Raw genomic sequence first — 20,639 nt, 5'->3', positions numbered from 1 at the left:
GTGTCCTCCAATAACCTTGCCGTTTGTTTCAGTGTAGACTGCCAGTGTGGAGCCCTCAGGAAGACTGAGCTCTCTGCTCACTGCAGTGAGATAAGGTACGTTTTTGGACTATTTGACGAACAAACTCGGGTTAATAGTCGCTGTAGGTTTTCATTAAGTTGAAAAGTGGAAGTTTTGTCTTCGTCGTCTACCTTTTTGACCCATTTTACGGCACTGCAGTAACTGACAGGTAAGTGCGTTCAACTCTAATTGTATTCAGTTTTGCTATCACATTTAGAGTAAGAATGGCTAAAAAAAACTATTAGCCAATGTATAGCCGTGTATTTAAAGTTTTTTTCAAGTATAGTTTGACTTAACTTTGCTAATTACGCTTAAAATCGAAGCACATATTCACTACCATGAATTGATTAACGTACTGGACCCTGACCTAAACAAGTGTAAAAACGTGTTGGGGTGTTACCATTTAGTGGTCAATTGTACGGAATATGTACTGTACCGTGCAATCTACTAATACAAGTTTCAATCAATCAAAAAAAAAACTTATTGTATATTATCATGTATAGCCAGTTCTGCTTTTTCCCATTGTCCCTCAACGCAACGCACCGTCCCTCACACGTGTGCACAAGTTTGGACAATTATTTACTGCATACAATTACCGTAATGCCGTGCAAGAATCCAATGCTCAGCCCAAATACAACTGCTTTTTGTTCAGGAGAGAACACACAGAAGGTAATACTAATATTAACAGAAGAAATGAACAAATTAAAAAGATGGTTTGACAAAAACAGACTATCTTTGAATCTCAGTAAAACTAAAATAATGCTATTTGGTTACAGTAGAAGAGAAAGTCAAATACAAAGAGACGGAGTAGATATTGAAAGGGTAAAAGAAGACACATTTTTGGGTGTAATAATAGATGATAAAATAAATTGGAAATCTCATGTAAAAAAATAAAGTAGCAAGAATCACGTCAATAATGAATAAAGCAAAATATGTTCTAGACCAGAAATCACTTAATATTCTTTACTTTATATATATATATATATATATATATATATATATATATATAGTACATTACATTACATATCTGAGTTATTGTGTAGAAATATGGGAAACAACTACAAATGTGCGCTTCATTCACTAACTGTGTTACAAAAAAGATGAGTTATAATAATACATAATGTTGGATATAGAGAACATACAACCCCTTTATTTATTAAATCACAAATATTGAAATGCAACCATTTGCAAACATGTAAAATGATGTATACAGCAAACTATAACCTGCTAGCCAAAAATGTACAACAATTCTTCTCAACAAAAGAGGAGAAATATAACCTTAGAGGAAAATGTCATTTCAAACATTTGTATGCACGTACAACACTTAGAACCTTTAGTATATCAGTATGTGGAATTAAATGATGGAATGGATTAAGCAAAGAAATGAAAGAAAGCAGCAATATGATTGACTTTTAGAGACTGTTCAAACTACAAGTGTTCACTAAGTACACACAACAACAATTATCATCAACATCTTCAACCCTTTTTTTACCTTTTGAGATAAAGATTATTTATGTATTTAATATTTGTTTGCTTACTATGGTATATTATTTATTTATTATTTATATGTTCACTGTTCTGTTACAGAGAACAAGGAACTTGGATAAAATTGCTATGGTATGAAAAGGGGTAGGACTAATAAATAAGCTCTGCTTCTTCCTACTCCTTTTCGGACGTGCTGTAATGAAAGAAGTGGAAAGGTGTGATGCCTTACATTGTATCGTATGCATGTTCCACTGAAACTGAACTGAACTGAGATATTGTGACTTTGAGTGCACTGCCATGTGACTTTAAGTCCCACACTAGTCGCTGCACATCTGTTGTTTTTAAACCACTACAGTGTACTCCCGCCCAGATTATTATCTCACAGCTTCATGCTCCATTGCAGAGAGTCCACTCTGATCCACTGGATCACCGCCGAATCCTCTGCGGCTGATATCTCATGACCTGGCATCCTTGTACTCGGATGCTTTGCTAATATGGGGGAGTGGTGGACCACCCCGCCAGGAGACACGTCCTCGGGTAATTATCCGCTCATACTATCACGTCGACCTAGATTGTGTTCTCCATTTAAACGGCAACCTGATTAATTTCTGAGATCACTAGAGATTTAATGTCCTTTATTTATTTATTTCCCACTCAGGAAACTATGAGATTTCCAGCATATCCCATGTGACAATGCCCCCGTCCAAGCAGAGCAGCCTTGCACCGCTGCACTCTTTGCTGCCTTCCAATCTGTCCTCCAACGTGATCACCTATTTCTGCACGGGTGACAACATCCCCCACTGCATCTCCTACATCAACATGGTACAAGGATGCTGCTTGTTATGAGGCCCTGTTCATTCATTTATTCAGGAAATCCATCAAAATCTAGCCTTGATGTTAGACTATAGACCAGAACTATTCAACACGCCAAATTCGAGCCAGGAATGACATCATACCGGCCCTCGAGTTAAGTTCAAACCTTGGAAGACAAAGATTAGATGTATTAAAAACACAGGAGTGTTGTATAGAAGAACTTGGGCCACTGTAATTACATTGGCAGATCCTTGCATTGACATTTGAACCTTGCTAGCAAACATAGAACACAATTGAAATAACTCAAGTCAGCGCTCTAAATCCTCTTCTTTTTGACAGTTACAATGTGTTTCCGTAATGTGATTTCTGTAACTAAAGTCTTGCTGTGGCCGGTGAGTTCAGTTCAAAAGGACTTGATACTCAAATTGTTGCAGCAAATTCTTCAAAATAGCGCCGTCATAAAGATGACTTTTGACTAGCTTTCTTGCAGAAGGTCCCAAACAACTATTCTGAAAAGTAAATGAACCAAAAGCAAATGTCTGCTGTAGAGGACGCTGGTTCTCCAGAATGTATCAACTGAGACTAATAGCAATAAGGGAGAATTGCAGCCGCCTGGTCCTTTAGCTTTTTGGAAATGTGGCACCCAAAGCAATTTTAGTTGAAAATCCCTGCTATGGAGCGTTGAAAGGTACAAACCCCGTTTCCATATGAGTTGGGAAATTGTGTTAGATGTAAATATAAACGGAATACAATGATTTGCAAATCCTTTTCAAGCCATATTCAGTTGAATATGCTACAAAGACAACATATTTGATGTTCAAACTCATAAACTTTATTTTTTCTGCAAATAATCATTAACTTAGAATTTCATGGCTGCAACACGTGCAAAAGTAGTTGGGAAAGGGCATGTTCACCACTGTGTTACATCACCTTTTCTTTTAACAACACTCAATAAATGATTGGGAACTGAGGAAACTATTTGTTGAAGCTTTGAAAGTGGAATTCTTTCCCATTCTTGTTTTATGTAGAGCTTCAGTCGTTCAACAGTCCGGGGTCTCTGCTGTCGTATTTTACGCTTCATAATGCGCCACACATTTTCGATGGGAGACAGGTCTGGACTGCAGGCGGGCCAGGAAAGTACCCGCACTTTTTTTTTCCGAAGCCACACTGTTGTAACACGTGCTGAATGTGGCTTGGCATTGTCTTGCTGAAATAAGCAGAGGCGTCCATGAAAAAGATGGTGCTTAGATGGCAGCATATGTTGTTCCAAAACCTGTATGTACCTTTCAGCATTAATGGTGCCTTCACAGATGTGTAAGTTACCCATGCCTTGGGCACTAATGCACCCCCATACCATCACACATGCTGGCTTTTGAACTTTGCGTCGATAACAGTCTGGATGGTTCGCTTCCCCTTTGGTCCGGATGACACGATGTCGAATATTTCCAAAAACAATTTGAAATGTGGACTTGTCAGACCACAGAACACTTTTCCACTTTGCATGAGTCCATCTTAGATGATCTCGGGCCCAGAGAAGCTGGCGGCGTTTCTGGGTGTTGTTGATAAATGGCTTTGGCTTTGCATAGTAGAGCTTTAACTTGCACTTACAGATGTAGCGACCAACTGTATTTAGTGACAGTGGTTTTCTGAAGTGTTCCTGAGCCCATGTGGTGATATCCTTTAGAGATTGATGTCGCTTTTTGATACAGTGCCGTCTGAGGGATGGAAGGTCACGGTCATTCAATGTTGGTTTCCGGCCATGCCGCTTACGTGGAGTGATTTCTCCACATTCTCTGAACCTTTTGATGATATTATGGAGCGTAGATGTTGAAATCCCTACATTTCTTGCAATTGCACTTTGAGAAACGTTGTTCTTAAACTGTTTGACTATTTGCTCACGCAGTTGTGGACAAAGGGGTGTACCTCGCCCCATCCTTTCTTGTGAAAGACTGAGCATTTTTTGGGAAGCTGTTTTTATACCCAATCATGGCACCCACCTGTTCCCAATTAGCCTGCACATCTGTGGGATGTTCCAAATAAGTGTTTGATGAGCATTCCTCAACTTTATCAGTATTTATTGCCACCTTTCCCAACTTCTTTGTCACGTGTTGCTGCCATCAAATTCTAAAGTTAATGATTATTTGAAAAAAAAAAAATAGTTTATGAGTTTGAACATCAAATATGTTGTCTTTGTAGCATATTCAACTGAATATGGCTTGAAAAGGATTTGCAAATCATTGTATTCTGTTTATATTTACATCTAACACAATTTCCCAACTCATATGGAAACAGGGTTTGTACTTGTGTGTGTGTGTGTGTGTGTGTGTCCCTAATAATAATCATTTCTTTTCCTTCTGGTTGCCGAGAGGCAGAAATGAATTCTTTGAGCTTATATGACACGCTCGCTGTACAAAGATGCAAAAGTCCAGACTGTTTGTGTATTTCTTATAAAACAGCGCTGTGTATTATTACATAGGGCAGCAGGGATAATGTGGTGTAAGCAGATCTTACATTAAAGCGGTCTAGGAAAGTGTAACAATTCAATCCTGTCCTTTCTTCTAGTTCCTCTTTTGTACAGTTGAATGCTAGTCCTTGAAATACTTCCTGTATAGGTATTGACATGACCAGCACCTCCCTTTGCACCACCACACACTTTACTCCCCAAAACCTTTATTCTGTCTCCTCCACGATGTGTAGCGAAGCCTTGTTTTTATTGTGTACACAGTCTCATAATAATTGGACATTCTATTGGTGTTGATATGCTTTCTGGTCTGGCTTTATCCTACTTTGGCAGGAGCTTTCCTCCCTGGGTTTGTCCACTTGCATTGAGACCAACTCTTTAGGCCTGAGTGCAGCGCCTGCTCTGAATGTCATGTTTGAGATGCTACAGATCCAGAGACACACCATGAGCACTTTAGAGGAGCTGGAGAGGGAACAGCTGAAGAAGTCCAGCACTTTGGATCACATGCAGATGAGCAACTCAAGACTTAAGGCATGTTTGTCAGCTGCTCCCTTACGTTCTAGAAATGACATGTCCATTGTCAAGTCATCATTATATCTGATGCTGATATGCTAACCTAGCCATGATGTGGCTGTGACTAATGTTTGTATGCTAGCATTGCTGGCCTTTGTTTATCTCCAGGATCAGCTGGAATTGTCTATGAGGGAGAAATCGGGTCTGCACGAGACCGAGAGGCAACTCCAACTCAAGATGAAAACTCTGCAAAACTGTCTCAAGACAGAGAAAGAGGAGGTAGACAACCTGTGCCATTCTTTGGCGTGTTCCGTACAGCGAGTGCACATTTCCTGTGCAGGTGCAGAAGCTCCAGAGTATCATCGCCAGTCGTGCGTCGCAGTATAGCCACGATGCCAAGCGCAAGGAGAGGGAATCCGCCAAGCTCAAGGAACGCCTGAGCCAAATACTTGTCAACAGAAAGGAGAAGAAACTGGGTGAGTATATGAATTTATTAATATATATTTGTCTGCTGAGTCCAAGTCCATATATTTTCATGAAGGTGCAAGAACCAGGAAGTAACTTACTCAGAGATGACATTTAACTACTTCCCCTTTTTCTGCTCAAATAATATATTTTGTATAGTTTCTAAGTTGTGATATCTAAAACCACACTCGCTGGAAACTGTTCAATTGAAACATGTGACATGAGAGCCCTCACTTATTTAGTTATCTCCATGCAACTTCTTCTCCACCGATGTGATACCAACATTGGAGCCTTGAGTATTGGCCGACATTGTACTGATCGATCAAGTCAAATTCATTGAACCGAGAACAATGGGAGGTATGGAAAACACTAACCAATTTATTAAGACCCGTCTGGAATAGACTTATGTTGTCTTTAAATTGAAGTGAGCTGACAATTATTTTTGGTGACACCTCGTGGTCACAATAACACAACAAATGCAACTAGAATTATTAGATGCGTGTTTGTATTGACAAATGTGCTGTTTTAGACTGCAATATTATTCAATGAAAGACACTTATTACATACATTATGTCTGGCTTGTGCGCTTAGCTGTTGTGTAGCTGCTAGCTTCTAGTCGCCTAAAGCCTACCACGTTTACCGTTTGTAAATGACTCCACTAAAATATAAGAAAATACCAACCTTTTGTGCTTATTAGAGGACATTTAGATGTTAACTGGCTGTCCAGCTTTGCACAAGACTGCTGGTATGGTACATTATATCACAAGACTGCTGGTATGGTACATTATATCACAAGACTGCTGGTATGGTACATTATATCACAAGACTGCTGGTATGGTACATTATATCACAAGACTGCTGGTATGGTACATTATATCACAAGACTGCTGGTATGGTACATTATATCACTAGACTGCTGGTATGGTACATTATATCACTAGACTGCTGGTATGGTACATTATATCACAAGACTGCTGGTATGGTACATTATATCACAAGAATGCTGGTATGGTACATTATATCACAAGACTGCTGGTATGGTACATTATATCACAAGAATGCTGGTATGGTACATTATATCACTAGACTGCTGGTATGGTACATTATATCACACGTTTTACATGCAAGCACTTCTCATCACATACTGTACATGGCCGGAACTACCATTGAGGATACTGAGGTCATGTCCTGTATTTTCTCAGTTTAAGAGCGTGATGTAAACAAAAGTTTTGAGTCTGTCTTGATAAAGCCAAATCTTTTTTGAAGTTAATTATTGCATATTGGTCAAATGTGTGGCACCTTGAGACAAAAATATGTTATTTTATATTTCATCGCTGGTGTATTTTTTTTCCCGCATTTATATGTATAAAATATAAAAATTGCGAATTGCAATCGGAATTTTAGAGTAAAACTTCGCAACTAGGTTTTTTTCTCAAAATGGTGCAGCCCAAGTGGGCGGATTGGTAGAAATACCAATATGAAGTATAATGTCATGGTCAATACTACAGTAGTTAGATCGATATTTTCTCTTGTGTTTTTGGTATTGTTTACATCACTGGACACAAGAGGACTGAAGATATTGACAGTGATTTAACAAGTAGATTCATTCTGGTTTTGATCAAATAATACAACTGGAAATGACACAATACTCCTGCATGTCAGCAGCCAAATTAGAAGCCTTTGTAACCCATAAAGGTTATATTATCATACTGTGTAACGTTATTGCAATACCTGTCGGGATATAGATTTTAGGCCCATCCCTACCTGGCAGTTAGCATTGTGGGTGGAATTTCCCCATGCAACACAACATGAGTTGCAGCAGTAAGATTCAATTAAGTTGATGCCTCTTCCAATGTTTGTCATTCAACTTCAAAGCTAGTGCTGATATCATTCTTTAAATATTTTCTCCTCTGGACTCCAATTACAAGCAAGTGAAGCTGAGCTGTGATTGCCGTGGTGACGGCTTTTCCACACACAAACACACACACATCAGAACCATTCATAAGGCTTATTGGCCCATGCAGAGAGGACTTAATGTCTGTCGTAGTGCATTTTTGTGACAATACTATACAATTGATTGATTGATTGATTGATTGATTGAATTATTTATTTCAAACCTGCACAGTACAACAACACACACTTTTTTTTTTTTAACATTTTGGCAGGGACATTTATGCAAGGCTTGAAAAGGGGTTGGATGAAGCAAATGCTTATAATATCCTAACCCCTCTCACTCATTCCACATTTAACATAAACAATATAATACAAGAACAATACTATACAAACAAAAACAAGAAAAGCTCCTGTACACTAACAATACAATAGTACCACTGTTACTATAAAACAAGACAAGACGAGACAAACACACACACACGCACACACACACACACACACACACACACACACACACACAGGCCCAAACACTCTCTGACCATACAGCTCTCTCCCATGGCTCTGTGCTGAGGGCATCACTCTCTTTCCTCCTCGTACTTCTTCAGTACTTCTTTTTTAAACAGTCTTTTAAATGTAATCATGTTAGAACAGGTTTTTAACTGGTCCCCTAAGTTGTTCCACAGACTGACTCCACGCACTGAAATGCACATTGATTTTAAAGTTGTTCTAAATTTAGGAAAATATAATTTGTTGTTTCCTCTTAGACTGTAACTATGGTGAGCATCTCTATCCTGGAATAGGTTTTGTATATTGGATGGTAGAGAGTTTTGGGATGCCTTAAACATAATTTGAGCAGTTTTAAAATTGATCACATGGTGCAGTTTAAGTTGCTTTAACTCCATGAATAGTGGATTTGAATGATGTAAGTAGTGAACATTGGACACAATCCTAATGGCCTTTTTCTGCAGAGTGACTAAAGGCTGTAAATGGGATTTATAACAATTTCCCCAGACTTCAACACAATAGTTTAGATATGACATAATAAATGAATGATACAATAAAAGCAGAGCATTGGTGTTCAATAAATGACATGATCTCCTCATCATTCCAACACATTTAGCAACTAAACATGGACATGCTCTCACTGCTCAATAAACCTTAGCTTTTCAGTGCCAGCAGCACTCGTGTAGCCCCAGGCCCAGCCAGCTACTTGTGGATAGAACATCCATGCAGCTATACAAGCTTGACACTGACCACATCCAATTATACTTTCTATTGTATCTTTCCCTGCCAAGAGCAACCTTTGTTTTCGCCCTAATTAGCTATCGATGTGCTGAACTGTCTCGGACGAGCAGACGGAAAAAGGAGCCACTGGAAGACGGCAAAAGTTGCAGTCGGGTATCAACCTCGTGACTGTTCACCCTGTATCTGGATTTATTCTAGAACGTCAGGTTGTGATTCATTTGTTTCTCTTCAGCCACGAAGGGCAAATGTACAAGTCCATGCTGCACGACTACGAGGCCAGCCAGAGGGCCCTGATGGTGGAGAACGCAGAGCTGAAGAAGGTCCTGCAGCAGATGAAGAGGGAGATGATTCACATCCTGAGTCCGCGCCAGGCGGCCTGCAGAGGAGCCAGCGTCGACGAGGGCCAGGAGATGGTAGATGTCGACGTTCTGTGATGATCATTCAAGGTCAAATAATTGCCTTTTTTTCCAGGTGGATTCCGATGGAGAGGAGAAGATGGGCGACTGCGGTAGAGAAGCACTGGAGCAGTCATGTGACCAGGCCAGGGAGCAGCTCACCAACAGCATCCGCCAGCAGTGGAGGAAAGTGAGGAGCCACATGGAGAAGTTAGACCACCAAGGTATGCCACCATGTGATGTGTGACATATATTACGTCGTTGTAGGGTGACACAAAACAAACGTTCATCAATAAAAATCGAATAACTTCCAAAATGTTATTTAGATTAACACAAAAGTTCAGCTACATTAGGTTAAGTCTATGTAGCAGACATCTCTAAAGTTTCAAGTCTGTACCACAAAAACTCTTTTTCTGTTTAACTGGCGCTCAAAAAATGTGCTCTAAATGAGCTCCCCGCTGCTGCAAGCACATTTGGATCCGGCGGGCAAAGTTCTCGATCACATTCTTCCCTTGGCATCGCTCTTATTGCTGCTGTGATTGCTGCCTTCAGATTAGGGATAGTCTGGGGGTTGTTGCCATACACCCTGTCCTTGAGGTATCCCCACAGATAAATACTGGGGCGTTCAAGTCCTGTGAATGCGGCGACCACTCCGGCTGATCAGTCGGTCAGGGAAACGACGCTGTAGCCATGCCAATGATTCGTTTGAGGTGTGGGGGGTGGCACCATCCTGCTGGAACCACTGGAGGTCTCTGACGACCCCTCTTCGTCGACCAAGTGCTGTCCAGAATTTGCCAAGCACCTGAACATATCGCTCGGTGTTGATTGTCACAAAGCGCTCGTTGTCGTCCTCCAACCAGAATGGTCCAATGATGCCATGTTTGGAGATGGCGAGCCACGCAGTGCACTTGACAGTGGAATGGCCTTTGCAGACAGTACTCAGGGGGTGTGCTGCCCCACAAGATGTTCTTCTTAAATTTCACATGACCCGACAGCAGAAAATGTGCCTCGTCCGAAAACCAGACATTGTCAAGGAAGTCTGGCGCAGCGTCAATCTTATGGCAAAACCACGGGCACATGATCACTCGTTTCCTCATGTCGGCAGGTGGAAGCTTTTGTTTCATCTGTATCTTGTAAGGATAGAGGTCCAGATCTGCCATCAAAATTCTCCGCACAGACTCCCGGTTCATCCCAAGCTCCTGACTTGGTGGACGCACAGACTTGCGTGGGCTGCCAACAACAGAGTCTCTGACTGCATCAACGTTCTGTGGTGTCCTTGATGACTTCCGTCGTCCAGAGTGTGATTGTCTGTTAGTATCTTTACGATGGAGGTTATCAACAGTCCCATGGTTCGCAACTTGTTGATCCATCTGTAGATCAGAAATTCACCACATCCAAACCCTTCTTTGAATTGCAATTGAGCCGCGTGGATAGAATTCAGCCGAAAATAGGCCTCAACTATAAATGTCTTTTGTTCAGTAGTCCTTGGCATCTCGAAGTTGAAATGTTCTAAACTTTTAGAACATTAATTCTTCTTGGTAAATCTGAAAAATAAAAATAATTGATTAATTATTTCAAAAGTTATTCAAGTCTAGGTGATGAACGCTCTATTCCATGGTTGTGTGGGATATATTACGTATATTACCTTGTTGTATGTGATATGACATCTAATAGGTTGTTGTATGGGATATATGACATACTGTATATTACATTAGGCAAGTGCACACTTACAGTGTAAATATCCCAAATGGATAAAGTGTGCTAATATTAGAACTTCTTGGAGGATGAAACTGCCCAAGCTCATTAGCATGAAAGCTACAAACACAAAAACACATATTTTCCATAAGTACTTACTAAAAGCACTTTTAAACTCTCTTAATTCCAGCATCAAAGCCATATTTTGTAGTTTTTGGAGCGTATTATTACACGTCTGAGGCTTGTTGAAAAATAAGATATCTTGGGACCTTTTTAACCGTGAACATACAAACTGAAATGTTTTCTTCCTAAAGTTCAAAGTCAAGTGGAGTGCAGCAAAGAGGTGATGATGAGGGAGGTGCAGGAAGATGAGCTGGAGCGAATGAGGCATGAAGTGCAGCAATGCAAGGAGTTCATCCACACACAGCAGCAGCTCCTGCAGGTCAGCTTCATGACTTGATTGGTCAACTGCTTGCTGACCTGGTGTTCCTTGTGCAGCCCCTTGAGACACTTGTGATTTAGGGCTATAGAAATAAACATTGATTGATTCCTCACGCGCAGCAACAATTACACACCTCCTTCGACGAGGAGACGGCGGCGCTGCTCAATGACTGCTACACCCTGGAGGAGAAGGAGCGACTCAGAGAGGAGTTGAGGCTCTTTGAGGAGCAGAAGAGGAACTTTGAGAGGGAGAGGAAGTACTTCACCGAGGCTGCCATCCGCCTCGGACGAGAGGTACGGACCATTCCCACCTTTTTTTTTTTTTTAAATAAGTTATCTTTCTCTTGATTTGTGATTGTTTCCTGCAGAAAAAGGCTTTTGAGGAGGACCGCGCTTCTTGGTTGAAACATCAGTTTTTAAACATGACCCCCTTTGCCAACCGTAGTAGGTGCTCCTCATCTGATGGTCACAGTCCCTCATCCATCAGTAAGTGTGTCATTGCATGGTGTCTCCTACCACCAAAGTACAAAGTAGAAAAGCAGTGAAGTTGTCAGGTTGTGTAAATGGTCAATAAAAAGAGAATACAACAAATCCTTTTCAACTTATATTCAATTGAATAGACTGCAGAGACAAGATATTTCATGTTCAAACTGAGAAACTCATTTTTTAACAACACTCAGTAAAGGTTTGGGAACTGAGGAGACACATTGTTGAAGCTTCACAGGTGGAATTCTTTCCCATTCTTGCTTGATGTACAGCTTAAGTTGTTCAACAGTCCGGGAGTCTCCGTTGTGCTATTTTAGGCTTCACATTTTCAATGGGAGACAGGTCTGGACTACAGGCAGGCCAGTCTAGTACCCACACTCTTTTACTATGAAGCCACACTGTTGTAACACGTGGCTTGGCATTGTCTTGCTAAAATTAGCAGGGGCGTCCATGATAACGTTGCTTGGATGGCAACATAAGTTGTTCCAAAAGCTGTATGTACCTTTCAGCATTAATGGTGCCTTCACAGATGTGTAAGTTACCCATGTCTTGGGCACTAATACACCCCCATACCATCACACATGCTGCCTTTTACACTTTGACACTAGAACAATCCGGATGTTTTTTTTCTTCTCTTTGGTCTGGAGGACACAACGTCCACAGTTTTCAAAAACAATTTGAAATGTGGACTCGTCAGACCACAGAACACTTTTCCACTTTGCATCAGTCCACCTTAAAGGAGTTTGGGCGCAGCGAAGCCGGCGGCGTTTCTGGGTGTTGTTGATAAATGGCTTTCACTTTGCATAGTAGAGTTTTAACTTGCACTTACAGATGTAGCGACCAACTGTAGTTACTGGTAGTGGTTTTCTGAAGTGTTCCTGAGCCCATGTGGTGATATCCTTTACACACTGATGTCGCTTTTTGATGCAATACCGCCTGAGGGATCGAAGGTCACAGGCTCAGCTGCTTACGTGCAGTGATTTCTCCAGATTCTCTGAACCTTTTGATGATATTACGGACCGTAGATGGTGAAATTCCTTTCAATAGCTGCTTGAGAAATGTTGTTCTTAAACAATTTGCTCAGGCATTTGTTGACAAAGTGGTGACCCTCGCCCCGTCCTTGTTTGTGAATGACTGAGAAGCTGCTTTTATACCCAATCATGGCACCCACCTGTTCCCAATTAGCCTGTTCACCTGTGGGATGTTCCAAATAAGTCTTTGATGAGCATTCCTCAACTTTCTCACTCTTTTTTGCCACTTGTGCCAGCTTTTTTGAAACATGTTGCAGGCATCAAATTCCAAATGTGCTAATATTTGCAAAAAATAGCAAAGTTTTCTAGTTTGAGCGTTAAATATCTTGTCTTTGCAGTCTATTCAATTGAATATAAGTTGAAAAGGATTTGTTGTATTCTCTTTTTATTGACCATTTACACAACCTGACAACTTCACTGCTTTTGTCTTTTGTATATGAATTACTTCAAACGGACCCACAAATGTTACAATTGTGTGTATTTAGGAAGTGAGCCAGAGATCAGAATGTCTTCCACTGAAAGCCAGCGGTCCAAATGGTCCACCTACACCTCCTTCTCCTCCCCACAAGCTGCCCCTGCCAGCAGGACCTCCACTTTTAACCCACTTTCCCTCATTCCAGATGCCAGGTAAACGTTTGCTTGTTGATTTCCATGCTAGTATCACCTACAAATATTGTGCTTGGCAAGCATCACTGTTCTAACCTAGAAAATTAGAGTAGATTTAGATTTATTGGTCCTTGTGGGCAAAATCATTTTCACGGACAAAAAGACATCATACATGACCAACACATTCACAGGCTTGTCAGGCAGGTCGGCCGGGCCTGCTGTTTAGGGCGGCTATAGCTGCGGGGATAAGGCTTTTCCCTTGGGAATTTGATGGTTGTGTACCTGCGCCCTGATGGTAGTGGGATGATGTATTGGTGTAGCGGGTGAGTGATATCCTGGACTATTGTTTGCCAGTGGAATGATGGATCTGTGGTTTGGATCTGAGATGTCTGAGAGGAATTTAGCTGCTGTGTTTGTAATGTGTGTGAGTTTGGTTCCAGAAGGCATAGTGAAGAAACATGTGGAACAGTACAGAAGGATGGCTTGAACCAGTGGTGTCAAACTCAAATACAGAGTGGGCCAAAATTTTAAAGCGAACCTTTTAATAGGGGCCCAAACAAGTTTTGCATTGAATATTGAACAAGCAAGGCTTATATAACTTTATAGTGACATGCAAAATCCAGTTTCAAATAATAATAATAATGTAAAAAAATATCAATGGCATATCAAATACAATTTAAATAAAAATTGAATGCCTATTTTCTATTTGCAGCCTTCTGAGGTAAATATCAACATGAACTTTTTCCACAGGCTAATAAATTAGAAAATAAAATAACAATGAATAAACCAACCATTCAGAACTTTAAACGGCTCAGTTTGCAACACACTGATCTAATCTGATGTGCCCAAGCCAGATACCTGACATCTTTTCTTGGATGCTAGTTCATTCATGTTGGGGCTCAGGCTTTGAGCTGAGGCAACCTTCATTATCCAACGGAGGTGTTCATCAGTCATTATATCTCGTAGTCCACCCGGACCACAGTCTTGGGGACGAGCCTTAAAGGCACTGCCTTTAACGTCCTCTACGAACTGTCGTCACGTCCGCTTTTCATCCATTCTAACAACGTGCCGGCCCAGTCACAAGATATGTGCGGCTTCTGTACGCACACACACGTAAATACAATGCATACTTGATCAACAGCGATACAGGTCACACTGAGGGTGGCTGTATAAACAACTTTAACACTGTTACAAATATACGCTACACTGTGAACCCACACCAAACAAGAATGACAAACACATTTCGGGAGAACATCCGCACCGTAACACAACATAAACACAACAGAACAAATACCCAGAACCTTTTGCAGCACTAACTCTTCCAGGACGCTACAAAATACACCCCTCGCTTCCATGTCTGCTTTCATCCAGTCCAACGAGTGCTGGCCCGGATGAAAAGCGGATGTGACGATTTTCGGGAGGGGCACTGAAATTTGGGAGTCTCCCGGGAGGGTTGGCAAGAATGAGAATTAGCGGTGAATGCGGTGTTACCGCGGCACCGCCGCTGTATATAATCGGCAGGCCAGCTCTAGTGTTAATTTGATATCGCCTCCAAGGGCCAAGTGAAATTACACGGCCAGAGTATGACACACTTGGCTTCAACAATGCTTTGGTGCAGTAATAACAGGAGGTGAGGTGTAAGTTTACTGACAGTCTTTGTTGACTTCTTTTTTGAATGTCCGTGGTGTGCTGATGAAAGGTGAGTTTATTGTCCGAGGTTACTGCCAGGAAAATGGATGAATAGCTGTAATATTTTATTTGAATTTTAAAAAATACAGTATTTTTCGGAGTATAAGTCGCTCCGGAGTATAAGTCGCACCGGCCGAAAATGCATAATAAAGAAGGGAAAAAAACATATAAGTCGCACTGGAGTATAAGTCGCATTTTTTGGGGAAATGTATTTGATAAAAGCCAACACCTAGAATAGACATTTGAAAGGCAATTTAAAATAAATGAAGAATAGTGAACAACAGGCTGAATAAGTGTACGTTATATGAGGCATAAATAAGCAACTGGTATGTTAATGTAACATATTATGGTAAGAGTCATTCAAATAACTATAACATATAGAACATGCTATACAATCTGTCACTCCTAATCGCTAAATCCCATGAAATCTTATACGTCTAGTCTCTTACGTCAATGACATCAATAATATTATAATGTGTTCATCATTTCACACATAAGTCGCTCCTGAGTATAAGTCGCACCCCCCGGCCAAACTATGAAAAAAACTGCCACTTATAGTCCGAAAAATATGGTATATATCTCATGAGTACCACGTGACCAATTGGTTGATAACCAATGGTTTGGTTGTATCTGACAGTATTTTTTTATCTAGTGGATTACTTTTTAATCCCACAATTGTGTCAAACTGTCTTTTCTTGCACATTAATCATCCCTTTTGACCCCGTTTCAGTTCCTCCAGGCATTCGAATCGAGGACGCCGGCGAGAGACCAGCGACCACAGAGACACGCAAGCCAAGTCCAAAAACCGAAGTCACCACAAGGACATGAGTATCCTCTCTCTAGGAGATGATGAGAACAGCGTGGCTTAAAAAACAAAGCTGCTGATAAACTTTTCGATGACTTGTTTTCGAACATACAAATGATTCGCCAAATGAGCAAGAAAGCACTTTAAGGAGTTCTTAAACAAATCAAGCCCAGACGATTGTACCAAGTAGTCATTTAGTGTGTCACTCAAATGTTCCCAAATAGGTTTGATTAAGATGTATTTTAAATGTATATCCAAAATAAAGGCCTTTTAATCAACACGTATTTATTTGTGTTCACGTTTATTGCGCCCGCTGGTGTTCATAGCGCAGTACTGAAAGCGTTTATTGCGCCCTCTAGTGTTCATAGTGCAGTACTGAAAGCGTTTATTGCGCCCTCTAGTGTTCATTGTGCAATACTGAAAGCGTTTATTGCGCCCTCTAGTGTTCATAGCGCAGTACTGAAAGCGGAAGTGATCATCGCTTCAAAGCTCGCACCGCCCAACGAGCTTGTACTTTTCCACACATTACACCGCCAACATGTCCACTTCCTCCAATCTTATAGCCATGAAAAAAGTGGTGCAGCAGCTCCGCTTCGAGGCAAGCATAAACAGAGTGAAGGTAATGAAATGTTCCTTTGTTGTTTGGCGACTAAGTATTTCGACTGTGCTAACATTAGCATTAGCATTAGCCGCTGTGCTAACATTAGCATTAGCATTAGCCGCTGGTCAGGCATTGCTTCTTCACTCAATAAAGCTTTCTTTTTTTACAAGAATGTATCGTGTAATGTTACATTTAAAGCGTCTACGACTTGTTATAACCGATGTTTTCTTTCTTTCTTTAGTTTATTTGGAACATGAACACACTATTTCACATCATTTCTCGTTACATCTTGTCCGAAAAGGAGTAGGAAGAAGCAAAGCTTATTTAATCCCACTTCAGAGCGTTTACAAATAAGAAAAAGGTTGCGGATATAGCAACAGCAACTGATAATAACAAATACACTATCAGGGTATTTATCCATCTTAAAAAAGCATTTGACACTATAGATCATTCTAAATTATTGTCCAAGTTGTATTCATTTGGTGTGAGAGGAGTAGTTTTAGACTGGCTAAGAAGTTATTTAGATAATAGACAAAAGTTTGTGGAATTTGTGGCTAATACATCTGAACAAATGAGGATTGAATGTGGAATTCCACAAGGTTCGGTTTTGGGACCAAAATTGTTTATTTTGTATATGAATGATATATGTGAGGTATCAAAGTTATTGAAAGGTGTATTATTTGCGGACGACGCCAACTTTTATAGTTCGGGACATGACTTAAAAGCGTTATCAAACATTGAACAGGAAATGATTAAACTTCAGAGATGGTTTGATGTCAATAAATTATCATTAAATGTAAAAAAAACAAAGTTTATGATTTTTGTAAGAGGAAAAGGGAGGAAACGATCAAACTGTCATTAGATGGAAATGATATTTAAAGGGTTTCTGAACTTAGATTTTTAGGAGTGATACTGGATGACGGTCTGACATGGATATCTCATATTGCACATGTACGGAAAAAGATGTCTAAGAGTATTTTTATATTAAATAAGGTCAAATATGTGTTAGATTATAGGGCAATGCATATATTGTAGTGTGCACTTATATTGCCATATATCAGCTACTGTGTGGAAGTGTGGGGGAACACATAAGAGTAACATAAAGTGGGGGGGAACACATATAAGAGTAACAAAGTGTGGGGGAACACATATAAGAGTAACAAAGTGTGGGGGAACACATAAGAGTAACATAAAGGAGTAAAATAAAGTGTGGGGGAACACATAAGAGTAACATAAAGGAGTAAAATAAAGTGTGGGGGAACACATATGAGTAACATAAAGTGTGGGGGAACACATATAAGAGTAACAAAGTGTGGGGGAACACATATAAGAGTAACAAAGTGTGGGGGAACGCATGTAAGAGTAACAAAGTGTGGGGGAACACATGTAAGAGTAACAAAGTGTGGGGGAACACATATAAGAGTAACAAATTGTGGGGGAACACATATAAGAGTAGCATAAAGTTTGGGGGAACACATAAGAGTAACAAAGTGTGGGGGAACACATATAAGAGTAACATAAAGGAGTAACATAAAGTGTGGGGGAACACATAAGAGTAACATAAAGGCATTGTATCAACTACAGAAAAGAGCTCTAAGGATTATTGATGAAGTAGATTACTTAGAACACACTAACATATTATTTATTAATTCTGGTTTATTGAAACTACAGGAGCTAGTAAAGTTACAGACATTATGTGTCATGTTTAAGGCTAAAAGTCAAACATTACCAGCAAATGTGCAACAAATGTTTGTCATGACTTGTGAGAATGAAGAGCATAGAAGAAAAGGTCATTTCCAACATCAGTATTCAAGGACAAGTTTAAAACAAATGTGTATATCAGGTTCAACTATGGAATTCTCTTTACAATGAGATAAAAGATTGTAGAAATATATTCCAATTGGAAAAAAGATATAAAGACAGAACAATAAGATCATATGGACAGCCATAAGTGTTTACATTTTGCTTAATATTTATTCATTTACCTGTTTTTTTTGTCTGGTTTTGTATTTGTTTTGTATCATCCCGTGAGGTGTATATTACTTTTTCTGTTCGGTTTGTACTTCATGAAGTTTTGCACTTGTGTTTTTTTGTTTGTTGTCATTATATTTGTATATATTTGTTTGGTTTGTATGATATCCATTAAATAAGACTACGTATTATGTTGAAGGGGGCAGGAAAATGTAAGATTTTTCTTCATCCTGCTCCTTCTCAGGCATTGCAGGGTAAATGTGTGTTTAGTTTCGGAGGTTTAATTGTCTATCGCTCAAAGATGCACATCAATGAAGGAGATCAATGAAATGAACAACCTCTTAAACTGGATCATATCCGTTCATTGTTTAACTTCTTTACTTAATCCATTCCATCATTTAATTCCACATACTGATATGCTAAAGGTTGTAAGTGTTGTACGTGCATACAAATGTTTGAAAGGAGATTTTCCTCTAAGGTTATATTTCTCCTCTTTAGTTTGGTTTTAAATAAGATATAGCTCCAAATTAATGATGAACTCGCAGTCGAGTAAGATCAATTGCTAATGTGAATAACCACACCAGACAGTTCTTATAACTGGTTTTCTTCTTTTTGCTTATTTCATGGTTAAATTCTCAGTGTATGTCAATTTTGTTTTATTTTATGTATATATAAAGGGACAAGCGGTAGAAAATGGGTATAAAAGGTTTATTCCCCCCCATGACCTTCTCTATTGCAAATAGAATGTTTCTTCACCCTGGGAGCCAATGTTCCACTTCCAGTCACACATTTAAAAAACACTTTAAGACCAATGTCTTGAAAAAATATATCACTCTTGAATCAACACAGTAGTTAATACTATGATCAATGTTAATTAAAATAGTAAATGTGGGATATAAATAATAATGGAAGTATAATTGTTTGTATATAGTATATAATTTGGTACAAAGGATATTTCACATGCCTTTACTGTGTATATAATTGAACAGTGTTTATATTGTGTATTTATAATATGTTGTACAAAAGACATTTCATAATTTTCGGAAGTTCATCTTGTACTTGACATTGTTTACAGGGTTAGGCGCTATAAGTGTTCAACTTCAGCCTAAACCCTTTCAGTCTGCAACATTTTCATTTTCAATCTATGAATGTTTGTTTATTTTGTTGACCATTGACCGAAGAATAATAAACTAATACAATGTGCCTCCAAGTACATACTTTTCATTCAGAATGATTAGAAAATCATTGAAATATTGCGTTGTTAGTAGAATTTAAGGGACAAGCGGTATGGATGGCTGCGAAGGACTTTTGAAACCTACGAGTGAAACTGATTTTTGATGGAATTAAACTGCCATTAGTTCAAAGTTTTGTGAAAAGATATCATATTTAGGGTTTTTTCTGTTAGAAGAAAATGTGACTTTATATTTGATTGCTCTCAGCGGCACCATTTAAAGAATGTGAGTCTTGTGTTTTGTCCTGACAAGGTGTCCCAAGCTGCTGCAGACCTTCAGCAGTTCTGCATGCAAAACGCCTTGCAAGACCCTCTGCTCACAGGCGTGTCGTCCAGCACCAACCCCTTCAGGCCACAGAAGGTGTGCTCCTTCTTGTGAAGCCACCGTGCTGATGGGTGAGTGCACACTCTTGGTCATGCTGCAATGTGCAATGTGTGTCCTCACCATCTTCTGTCCTTGCAGGCCTTCATTTTGGATGCTCCAGGGAAAAGTCGACCTCAACACTGCTCCTCATGCCAAGCCATTAACCAAGACACTGCCACGGGAGGATCTCTGAAGGTGTATCACACACATTGGACAACCATCTATTGTCAGCCATATTAGAAGACCGAGAAAGGAAGCTAGCTTTTATTTTTCATGGCACAGTATGGCTTTTTAATTCTTGTGCCTTTTCTATTGTTCTATTTTAGTCATCACTCTTCTGGACAATTTTTTGTATTTAAGGAATAAAAAGCATTCTTTGTTACTCTAAA

At 39.8% G+C, this 20,639-nt stretch overlaps 2 protein-coding genes across 3 annotated transcripts; both read left to right on the top strand.

Annotated features, from left to right (window-relative positions):
• Positions 1-4: 4 nt before the first annotated feature.
• On the top strand, positions 5-16,361 carry ssx2ipa (synovial sarcoma, X breakpoint 2 interacting protein a). Of its 2 annotated transcripts, none has more exons than XM_061943003.1 (14): positions 5-95; positions 1,949-2,082; positions 2,204-2,367; positions 5,153-5,350; positions 5,501-5,611; positions 5,673-5,808; positions 9,013-9,088; positions 9,168-9,348; positions 9,407-9,554; positions 11,340-11,467; positions 11,587-11,760; positions 11,835-11,952; positions 13,469-13,610; positions 16,009-16,361. In XM_061943003.1, exons 2-14 carry the CDS (start codon positions 2,040-2,042, stop codon positions 16,145-16,147), a joined length of 1,758 nt encoding a protein of 585 aa, XP_061798987.1. In that variant the 5' UTR covers positions 5-95; positions 1,949-2,039; the 3' UTR covers positions 16,148-16,361. The 2 variants fall into 2 exon arrangements, with proteins under 2 accessions (XP_061798987.1, XP_061798995.1); XM_061943011.2 differs by having other exon boundaries at positions 36-229.
• A 174-nt stretch (positions 16,362-16,535) lies between these two features.
• On the top strand, positions 16,536-20,639 carry LOC133589840 (guanine nucleotide-binding protein G(I)/G(S)/G(O) subunit gamma-5-like). Its single transcript, XM_061942370.1, has 3 exons — positions 16,536-16,702; positions 20,140-20,282; positions 20,350-20,639. Exons 1-2 carry the CDS (start codon positions 16,622-16,624, stop codon positions 20,263-20,265), a joined length of 207 nt encoding a protein of 68 aa, XP_061798354.1. The 5' UTR covers positions 16,536-16,621; the 3' UTR covers positions 20,266-20,282; positions 20,350-20,639.

Source organism: Nerophis lumbriciformis, linkage group LG03 (assembly GCF_033978685.3).
Source record: "Nerophis lumbriciformis linkage group LG03, RoL_Nlum_v2.1, whole genome shotgun sequence".
NCBI lineage: Eukaryota > Metazoa > Chordata > Actinopteri > Syngnathiformes > Syngnathidae > Nerophis > Nerophis lumbriciformis.
Note: the sequence above shows the minus strand (reverse complement) of the source record. Positions and strands in the feature narration are given on the sequence as shown.